This window comes from Thermobia domestica, chromosome 10, assembly GCF_964235325.1.
Source record: "Thermobia domestica chromosome 10, izTheDome1.hap1.1, whole genome shotgun sequence".
NCBI lineage: Eukaryota > Metazoa > Arthropoda > Insecta > Zygentoma > Lepismatidae > Thermobia > Thermobia domestica.
In genome coordinates this window covers 241,978,849-241,990,362 of record NC_137463.1, presented here as the reverse complement: position 1 = coordinate 241,990,362, position 11,514 = coordinate 241,978,849, and the positions used below count along the sequence as shown (strand labels likewise).

Genomic DNA, 11,514 nt, shown 5'->3' with positions numbered 1-11,514 from the left:
TGCAATCCGATATTTTTTATTATTATTTACAATTTCCTTTTCCCCCATTACACTTCACAATTCACACGGATGTGTAAAAAAAATCATTCCAATAGACTTAAATTACAAAATTCTTTCATAAAATAACAAATATGCTTGACTTCTGAGCACCCGCTCTTCGGATACTTCTGTGACTTGAGAATCACTTACATAGTACCATTTTCCAGATGGAACTTCCACGTTGGTTGCTTCGTCCGATCTGAAATTGATTTTCAGTTTTCGGTCACTGGATAACAAATACTCCCATCTCACGCTGTCCTTTGGGACTGGTTCTCTCACCTGAAATCAGTAACACTAGGAAGGTTAATTGAAACAATTCAGTGTGTACAAACCAAATGGTACACTTGATTCGAGTTTAATGCTCCTTTTGAAACACACGTTGAGAGATACAGATCTAAAAGTTTACGTTGGGATCCGAATTACTAATATATGAAAAAATAAAAGCAGTAACTAAAAGTGTAAGAAACGGCGCCATGATGCATATTAAAAAAAAAAAAAAAAAAATCGCACTACTTAGTTACGTACAAGTAAAGCCAAGTTGAAAAAGCTTAGTAAAGCAAGTTTAAAGTACGGAGACCAGTTCATTGGTAAAGATGCAAGGAAAATAAACGATGAGGCAAAGATATATCTACAGTATAACGAAATAACAACTAAATAAGACAAAATTATAAAAACTGTTACTATAAATTTAACTTTTTAACTATTTCATATAACTTATTTATATATTTTCTCTTTTTCATTAATTATACTTTTCTCTATGCAATTAGTTTCATATTCTTTTTGTCGTCTTTTAAGTCTCTAAAACGATTAAAATGAAAAATAGTACCAGGAATATGTCAAAAGGAAAACTTTAAACTACAATTTGTATGTCCGCAGATATGTTTGTTCCATAATTTTCGCACTATTTCTTCGTTTGATATATTCTGATTGTCTAACATGACAATAACAAGGATGGAGAGAATTAGCTGGATCGAACAGAAAATGTGGGGGAGAAATAAACGATTTTAGGCGTAATTAAACAGAGAAAGAGAAACTAACTGGGATATTGACTAAGAAGGATCTGTATCATAAGAGATGTGCTAAAGGTATGGTGGCAGGAAAAACAGGGACGGGACGAAGAAAGCTACAGTTGACGACAGTATCAACAAAAAAAGTCGTACATGAAGACAAAGACAGGGTTCCAACTTATTTGGCGAGCAAGAATTCAGACTTTTTCAGGACACGATTTACGATTTCTAGGTCTATACATAGTGTTAAAAAGGAACTATATTTTTCTCGACCAAATAGAGAGAGAGAGGGGGGGGGATGACTTATTCAGGCTTTCCAGGTCTGTGGGAACCTTGCAAGAGGTTAGCTTAAGACTGTGGAGCACGGAAGCTTCTCAGTTCCGGCAAGTGACTTGCCACTAATGACAGAGTACCTATACTGATAAACAGTAACAGTACAATATCCACCGTTAATGGCTAAACTTATTTCTACTGGATTTGAGTCATCAGATCTACTCACCTTAACATACGCAACATAATGTCCGCCATATAGATGACCACTATGTTCTACCACGCCATACAAAGAGTACAGAATCTTCACTTCCTCCGGTCTTTGCTCCTAAAAATACACAATAATTAATATTAGGGGAAAAGTTGCTCCTTCAATAATTCACTATGAATATCTATGTTACACTAGACTCTCGTTAATCCGGTTCTCACAATAATCCTGTCCCACATTTGGTGTCTGCCGCATAACGTTACATCAATCTATCAATGATTTTATTTATTTTATTTCTTTACACTGTAGCTACAGCAAAATATATACAGTACTATTGTGGCTTCCGTTTATTGTTGCTTGGAAAGCGGTTGCATGCCGCCATCGAACATCTTCATTGTTTCAACTGAACATTTGAGACATGTTTCATAGCGAGTGATAATCTACATACAATCTCAAGCATTAAGTTTCTCTGCTTTTTCTGTGATAATATATACAGGGTGATTATAGGTTTACAACTTCAATCAGTTACAATTTTTTATTGGAACCACATACAGACTTGGTTTGTGTGTCATTATACTGCAAACACTTCAAGTTTTTTTTTTTTTTTCACAAATCCATTGTGGCTCAATGTGTGCACCTGTGGTCATCCTGGTCACATCCCAACGAAAGTCGATTTCCTGCCAAACAGTAGCCAGCATTTTTCGGGGGTAACGTCCGCGATGGCTCTTGTGATGCGATGTTTCAGTTCATTAACACTATCAGGTAGGGGAGGGGTATATACCTTATGTTTCACAAACCCCCACAGACAGAAGTCAAGTTACGTGTAATTTGGAGACCGTGGCGGCCAGGCAATTGGTCCATCACGACATATCCACTTATCTGGGAAACGCTGATCAAGAAATTTCCTTATGTCTTATCAGGTAGTGCGGCGGGGCGCCATCTTGTTGCCACCATAAGCGGCCATTGTGGTAATCTTCATCTACCTGTGCAACAAGGAAGTTCTGGAGCATATCAAAATAGGCGATGCCGGTGATGGTGCTCTCAGCAAAGAAGAACGGTCCATACACCTTTGCTCTGGAAACAGCGCAAAACACGTTCACTTTGGGGCTGTCACGAACCAGCTCCACGTGCCCATGTGGATTTTCCGTGCCCCAAATACGACAATTATGTGTATTGGCTCGGCTGAAAGGGTGAAAAGTTGATTCGTCAGTGAATTCCATTGTTCAAGAATGACTTACCACCACTAATGCGATCCAACATGGTAACACAGAATTCATGTCGGCTATGTTTATCCGCTCCACTCAGTGCTTGAACCAAGGACTTAGTGTATGGACCAACGTCTACGTAATACACGCCAAACAGAGGTCTGAGGGGTACTAGTGTCTTATGATGCACGTCGTGTAGATTTTCGAGGATTGTGGACAAAACTCCCCCTAACTGCTTTCACCACATAGTCAGTCACGGGTGAGCGCCCTGGAGCCTTTGTGTGTTGCACAGAACAACCTGTTTCAACAAATGTCTGGAGCCATTTGTACACTGTTGGTCTGCTGGATGGTTCCTTGCCGTATTGTGTGCGAAACTTACGCTGTACACTCGTTGCTGACTTCGTTTCTTCAACCAAAGCGCGCACTTAGCTCTTTCCGCACCAATGAAAGTCTCAATTTTCAACTACTGAGTGGTGGTGCCGTGTGCGGTCAACTCTGCAACTACTCACTACGTGAGTTAAACTTGAAGTGTTTTGCAGTGTAATGACATAAACCAAGTCTGTATGTGGTTCCAATAAAGAATTATAACTGACTGAAGTTGTAAACCCTATAAAGAATCACCTTGTATAACCTGCTATTTAATAAATTATAGTACTGTATATGTTAAATTCAATTTCAGACACACTCAATAATCCGGACTTTCGCTAATCCAGCACTCTTCTTTGCAAGAAATGGCCGGATTAGCGACAGTCTAGTTTATTTCAATTCATTACAAAAATCCTGTGGAACTTTGGTCAGTGAGGGATAGTTTGGTGATATAAGGTGCTACAAGCGTGGGAAAAATGAACTTTAGACGGCTGTAATTGAAAAACATCGTAACGTAGAAAGTGCGGTTTAGAACATGGCACTCGAAGTCATACCTACTCGGTTGAAAAATGTATGTTTCGAACCTCCGCAAGCTGTCTGCGAGGGATTCCCCAAAGGAATGAAGGGATTCCCTTTAACCTGGCAAGTAATCCCTATGTTCCTTTGCGGAATCCCTCGCACACATGTTGCGGAGGTTTGAAACATACATTTTTCAATCGAACAGGTATGACTCCGAGTGTCATGTTCTAAACCGCACTCTACGTTGCGTTGTTTTTCAATTACAGCCTAATGAAGTTCATTTTTTCGACGCTTTCGGCACCTTATATCGCCGAAACTATCCTCCACTGACCAAAGTTCCAGAGGACTTTTTGCTGGTTTCGGTGTCGGGAATCAGCTCCCGAAGTTTGTTCAAATAGTTCTTACCACCCTATATATATGAAATCACTATGTGGCAACGTCGCAGATTAACTTGGAAACATTACCATTGCTCTACGAATCCATCAAGCAGTTAGATCGATTGTTATGCTAATAAGAGATGCTAGTGTCAACTTTAACTTTATCTGGAAAGAATCGATGTAATTATTTGATAGATTGGTAGATCATATCTGTGGTGCCTTATCTCCGACGTTGTTATACAGTACAATTCGCGTCTCCAGACGAGGACTCGAAAGGTATACAATTATTTATATATATATATAGATAGATAGATAGATAGATAGACATATATAGAAATCTCATATTACCTGGGACTCAGCAACACATATAGGAGCGAGATCCAACAGAAGGGGGAAAGTGACATGCCGTGACACCTTCCGCAGCCGGCATCCCATCACTTCAAACCTCTTTAAATGCAGCGTTAATACAGCTGGAGGAAAACTCACGAGAAACTGTTTTGTGGAACTAGTGTACACCACCTTTTGTTTCTCTTCTGAAATTACACAAAAAACAACTAGTTAGTTAATGACATTCCTAGCTTTAAAATTAACATTATATTCCCTCACACTAGAGAAAATATTAACTATATTGTTATACGACTCATGAATACCCAGGCCATATTACTAGACAGAAACTTCTTTTGTCATGGAAGCAAAGGAAAAAAATGAAATAAAATCTGTAAGTTTTACGTCCCCCAGTTATGCTTGCTAGGCTAAAGGAGACAGCGATAATGAGAAATGAATGCAATGGTGGAATGAATAAAGTGGGAGGAAACGGGAGAACCCCAAGAAAACCCACAAACATGGTGTTTGCCTACCATAAAAAAGCCCACTTGGCGCGAGCTGGGATCAAACCAGGGACCCCACGCATCAGAAGTGAACGCTTTACCACTGATCCAACGTGCCCACATGGAAGCAAGGGATTTGAAAGGGTTTTCGAAATACTGATTTTTTTTTTTTTTTTGGTCCAAAACATACAGAATCGCACGAATTCCGAAAGTTAGAGATAACACTGATCTATTAAAAAAAAATCCCTCATTAGAATTCCGCTCCTGATGAAAAAAAAGGGACAAATCTTTCAGGTTCTTTGAGAAAATGCTCAATGTGAGAATTCACGTACGTTGAAGATAGTAAAAGACATTTAAGAACGAATCCGATGGAAAAGTGTTAAGAATTTAAATTAAATAGAGGATATATACGATCTTTTGATGCAAGAAAACTATATGGGCACGAGTTCGACAGGTTATTTCGTACAATCTTTAGGAAACTTCATTTTTAAGTCCTTTTTTTTTAAAATTCCGTCAAATAGGAGGAATCTTCAGTTTTGTATATCAGGAAATGGTTTATCAAGGTCTCGAATTTGAGAAATTATTAAGAAATGAATTCAGCAAAATGAACTTAGTAAAGCGCCTAGGCTTCTGCCTAATGATTTCCGTGGAATTACATGAATTTAGTTTTCTGCTTCGAGAAAGTGTTTCGAGGCTGGATGTCGAAATTGGAAGTCATGCGAGAGATTAGCAGAGTGATTTCGAATTTCCATCAATGAATATCACGAAGTCACAAGTTTGATACTAATGCTTTGTTTTCTATTGATAAAAATGTTCTATTCATCTTACCTCTTTCTGTATAAAGACTGTCTACTAAAACTACCTGTTTGTAGTCAAAGTTCTCTATAGTTAATTTTCGCTGACGGGACGCTTTGCATTACAATCCTACAGTGAAACAAATTGGCCACGCTAATTTTGTCTCCCCATTCAATTCTTTCTTCATTTTCTATTGTATTTAATGAACTAATGACAGGGCCTGAACGATATTTTTTTTTCTTTAACGTAAGGAGCATAATTAGACTAAATAAAGAAAAGCAAAACTTATTACTAAGTTATTCCATGTCAAATCAACACAATTTAAAAAAAAATTTACTTTGCCAAATTTTGATAAAATTTTGTCCAGTTCTTGGTACTACTGGAAAGCGACAAACCTTGATATTTCAGGTTATGAGAACTGTTTCGAAATCACCGGCCTTTAAAGTTATCAAAATTTATCAAACATTGTGCGAATGGCGTTTGTTCGATTGGTATTTGTGACTGACATAAAGAACAGGTTAAAATGTCAATTTTCAGCTTACGAAAACAACTTTCAGATGGTATAATTATAAATGTATCCCCGAAGTTTCATTTTGGGATCAGCATGGGATAATTTCCACTTCCAGACGAGATGATATTCGCTTTAATTTAGGTACTTCTTGTTTTAAAATGGACGGAAATAATTTGTGACAGGACGAGGCGCAAGTTACCACTGGATTAGCTGAGTTGAGTTGATTTTGAGTTTAACGTTCCTATCAGCGGTGAGGTTATATCAGACGTATTTCTCTATTCAGCTGGCCCACCTCCACTTTTGTATGTCCTGGAAAGCTAGATTTTTTTTTTAAATTCTGCAATGGATTTACTCTGTAAGGTGAATCCTGTGATCAACAGTTCGACTATACACCTTACCTAACAAATATAGTGACAGTCGAACAAGCCTTTTAAGTTTACTCCCAGTTAAGTCATCCAGAAATGATCCCGATTCCCAAATATGGACAGAAACCTGACAAATGCTCTTTTCCGACGCTGTGATATGTTTTTAATCTTTATTTTACGGCTTGTCACTACACTGCCAGAATAGTAAATCCGTTCTTTCCCGCGTGTCACTGTACTGACACAGGCGAAAGGTTTACTTTGACCCGCGAGCACACATATTTTTTTTTTTTTTTTTAAATGATGTGCCTTATTGTATGAAGAGATAGTCCATAGTGAAAGGAACCAAAAACGTTGGTTCTCAACCGGTGTGCTCGCGGGTCAAAGTAGACCTTTCGCCTGTGTCAGTACAGTGACACGCGGGAAAGAACGGATTTACTATTCTGGCTGACAAGCCGTAAAATAAAGGTTAATTAGATTTTAAAACATTCTTATATCTATCGTGTGATCTATTTATTATGACGAACCTAATTAATGCGATTTCCAACCCCACGTTTGGAAGTGGTAACTCTTGCCACAGATTAACCCACGCTGATCCCAAAATCAAATTCAGATTATACATTCATACCGGTCCAAACAATGTTTTACAACTTTTTGAAAAATTTTCAAAATATGGCTTTCTGGAAAAATCGAACTGAAAATTTTAATATTTTCAAAATAAATATTTTTAAAAAGTTCTATGGTGTTATATGCTTCCTGAAAGCTCTTTTTATAAACTTTAAAATGACACCTTAACATCCTAGTGTTTTAGGTCAGTTGCAAATGCTAATCAAACAAATGTCACTCATGCAATTTTGGTAAGCTTTGGGAGGCCTTTACTTTCGAAACCGGTTCACAAATCACCTTGAGCTTTCCGTTTGTTCCAAACACTGATGATAGCGGTCATAATATAAAATATAAACTGGAATCTGTAAGGTTCGATCCGAAACCGTGTGCTGATTTGACATGCAATGTATGTACTTCAATAGTTTTGACATTTCTGTAATGTGCTACGAATATATATTTTTTGTTTCTGACGTAATACCTACCAGAATCTTCTGAACTGCTTTTCTGTTTCGTGCAATTCTCACAAGCAACGCTGTTCTTTCCCGTTAGTAACTCAATAGAAGTGAACTGATTTAAGCAGGACAGCACAGAATATTCTCCTTGCTCACACTGATACCTCGGAGACATCGCTTTCCCGCGCCATTTCACAGTTTGTTCTCCTTCATTAGTATACGCTAGCTCAGGTTCTTCATCGATCTTAAAACACGTTCCCCTATTACTATCCCCTGTGCCACCTACGACCGCTTGAGCATCATCACTCTCCCCACCAACACCGTTCAACTCTTCGTCTAGTCTCACCTCACAGTTCACTTCACTTTCAGTCTTAGATTTGTCCTCAAATTTAATAGAACTAGTATCACTAGCATTCAATAACGATTCACTATGCTGCTCCGCTTTTATATTGGAGTCTTCTTCGGTATTAGATATATTATCACAACCATTAATAACAATGTTTTCGACACCGTCTTCATTATGCGACGATGTCAAACGCTCTGGACTCTTTGGTTCTGAAGTCTCGGGTTCGTTCTCTTCTTGCTGCAAACTAAGTTCTGATATTCTGCTGGCCAATTCGATTGTTGAGCTATTACTCGTATCTTCAACTTCTTCAGCGCCGGGCGACGCATTTGCTGCTGGGCTAGATCCATTCATGGAGCCATAACCAGATTCGGTGGTCTCTTGGAGTTTATTGTCCTGTTCAACGTTATCCTCCACATCAGCATCACTTTGTTCTGAAATGACAAAATCTTCAGTTACTCAAAGGTCAATATCTCATAAGAAATCCTATATTATCACATTTTCCAAGAGGCGTATCTACACAGCAAGGAGCCTGTAGTAATGAAATTGAAGTGGTTAGTGGAAAAAAAGCGTTTCTCACATTTATGTACAACTTTGTGAAACAAAACTAGTTAAAAATTTTTAAGACAGGTAACGAACTATAATTTACAAATTTTGGGCAACAAATTAGACAAGATATAGCATAACTCACAGCAAAGAAGTTAAAACCACAGACAGTATGGTATCAGCCAGAGGTGTCCATCTCCCAAGTGTTAGGGGACAATACCTTCGAAATTTACCATTCTCTCCCCCCTCCCCAAAACACTTATTAGAGAATAGCAGTATCACTTCAGATTTTGCTTGAGCGGGGGCAACATCCTCAAATATACTCCATCGTATATTATTATTGTATTGATTTAAATGTACATGGATCTCAAATACGGGAGACGGAGGGAGATCCAGCTTCTTGAAGTAACAAATGACGCTCCTGTTAAAGGAGACAAGAGTTGGTTGTGACAAAATTAATACAATTTGCTTTGTGGATTTCAATTTCGGAACTTTTTTCTCCAAAAGTACCATATGGTATATGTTTCGTTCTGTCAACAACATATTTCGTTCTTTACCTAGTGCTTTGAATAATAATAATAATAATAATAATAATAATAATAATAATAATAATAATAATAATTGGATTTTTTTTTGAAACAGTAGGATTTATGATGGCCATCCAGGACCGAGTAATACCAACCGGAAACTACTGTAAATATATATATTGAAGCAAGAAATATCGGATGAAAAATGCAGAAAATGCGGAGAAACATCAGAAACAACTGAACACATCACAGGCTCAAGCCGTATAATGGCTCCCACAGACTATATAAAAAGATACAAGAATGCTGCAAAAGGTACTCACCAGTTTTTGGCACGTAACATGGAACTAATCATCGATATCAAGCCATACTACAAATACCACCCACGTCCAATATTTGAAAGCGATAAATACAAACTCGACTGGGATCGAGAAATCACAACAGATGTAACGGTACCAGCAAACGGACCAGACATCACTATTATCAATAAAATGGATCAACAAGTAATTCTCACAGATGTAGCATTAGTATTGACTCATACGTACAACATTCAGTACCTGTTCCTAGTGCCTTACTTCCAGGTTTCTTTTCTTGTATTTTATACTCACGTCCATCCGAGGGATGATACCGCATTGTGACTCAAAATATAGGAAAAGTCTGTGGTTGTTTTAGTACAGTAAAGAACTCTAGTACATGGCGTAAAATAAGGTACATTTTAACCCATAAAGAATTGTAAATCTATCATCTTTGATCAGTAATTCAAGTAATACACATTGGCAACCCTGTAGGGTCGCGGCCACCGCAGTGTGTCTAATGAAAGCTCCCATTTAAGACAATGATTATTCTCGAGTTACGAAGACAGAGTGACAGACAAGCTGCGCGAGAGAAAACAGTGGCAGCAACTGCGGTGGCCCCTTATGAACACTACCATATAAAAGTGCTTCACAAACAGTGCTGCAACTCAGTTGACGTGTATGAAAAAGCACTAAAACTATTTAGTAAATTCCCCATTCATTTTTTCACGTTCACGAATAATTGTACAATTTCTGTCGTAATTCTAGTACTTATAGACGTTAATTTAGGTAAAATAGTATTACGAATGAGAGAACTAATGTCATGAATTTAATTTAGATATTAAATCGTTAAGACAATAAATACTAAACGTTATGCTTTGTTTGTAGAAAGAAAAGGCAGCTACTAATGACTTTTCGGTCACTAGTTATTGGTAAGAATATTTCTTGTGACCCTGATCAACAGGCAGGTTTTCCCTCCTTCTCGAGTGAAAGTAGTGTTGCTAGCCCATACGTTAAAAAATACTACTGCAACTGCGTGATAGTCTTATATCAATATCTAAATTTATTGTCACGATTACAGCAACGACTACCACTCACAAAAATTATTATACATCCAAAGCAAATTTCTCCTACAACTGCGATCATTGGTACTAAACTTTACAATTTCACAAACTAGTAAACTTTGGTGACATATGAATAAAGGTTTATTGAATGCGATGCAAGGATCACTGACGTATGTCGAATTCCTTTCTGCGTTCCAGATGCCTTTCTCTGAAGGAGGAAAATTGCTCAAAAACACAATGCTGAGCTGTGAGGCAAGAACTTACTTTCTTTCCGGAAGATTCCACGGAACCTGTTTATCTCCCCCCCCCCCTTTCTTTGTGTGTGTTTCCATTGAAATCTTAAACATTCAACGGACAATTAACGAAATATTACGGGAAACAATTTGTTTCTTACCGATGACAATGGTTACACGGAGGCTTGCAACTGGAAGTACCCTTTTGGACGAGTATTCCGAACGACATGCTTGTCATTGTAAGGTGTATATTGAATAGCAATCGGTAAGCATAAATTCCCATTAGTCTCTCTCTCTCAATATATATATATATATATATATATATATATATATATATATATATATATATATATATAGAGAGAGAGAGAGAGAGAGAGAGAGAGAGAGATTCTTTATAAGGTTTACAAATTTAATCAGTTATAATTGTTTATTGGAACCACATACAGCCTTGGTTTATATGTCATTATACTGCAAAACACTTCAAGTTTGACTCATTGACTCATGTAGTGAGTAGTTGCAGAGTTGACCCCATGCTGCGCCACTGGTCAGTCAATAAAAATGGAGACTTTCACTGGTGCGGACAGAACTAAGTGCGTGCTTTGGTTTGAAGAAACGAAGTCAGCAACGAGTGTACAACATAAGTTTCGCACACAATACGGCAAGGAACCACGCAGCAGACCAACAGTGTACAAATGGCACCAGACATTTTTTGAAACAGGTTGTTCTGTGCGATACACAAAGGCTCCAGGGCGCTCACCCGTGACTGACGATGTAGTGGAAGCAGTTAGGTAGAGTTTTGTCCGTAGTCCTCGAAAATCTACCCAACATGCATCACAAGACACTGGTATCCCTCAGACCACTGTTTGGCGTGTATTGCGTAAACGTTTGTCCATACACTGAGTTCTTGGTTCAAGCACTGAGTGAAGCGGATAAACATAGCCGACATGAATTCTGTGTTACCATGTTA

The 11,514-nt window shown here is 38.0% G+C and overlaps 1 protein-coding gene across 2 annotated transcripts in view; it reads right to left on the bottom strand.

Annotated features, from left to right (window-relative positions):
• Nucleotides 1–11,514, bottom strand: part of Usp16-45 (ubiquitin specific protease 16/45) — a 53,883-nt gene continuing 42,369 nt past the window's right edge. For both annotated transcript variants that reach the window (XM_081729418.1, XM_081729417.1), the window contains exons 11-14: nt 7,575–8,321; nt 4,340–4,524; nt 1,546–1,644; nt 1–318 (exon numbers count right to left, since the gene is read on the bottom strand). In XM_081729418.1, the coding sequence (XP_081585544.1) occupies nt 103–318; nt 1,546–1,644; nt 4,340–4,524; nt 7,575–8,321 (1,247 nt within the window). In that variant the 3' untranslated portion in view covers nt 1–102. The remainder of the gene's footprint in view (nt 319–1,545; nt 1,645–4,339; nt 4,525–7,574; nt 8,322–11,514) is intronic.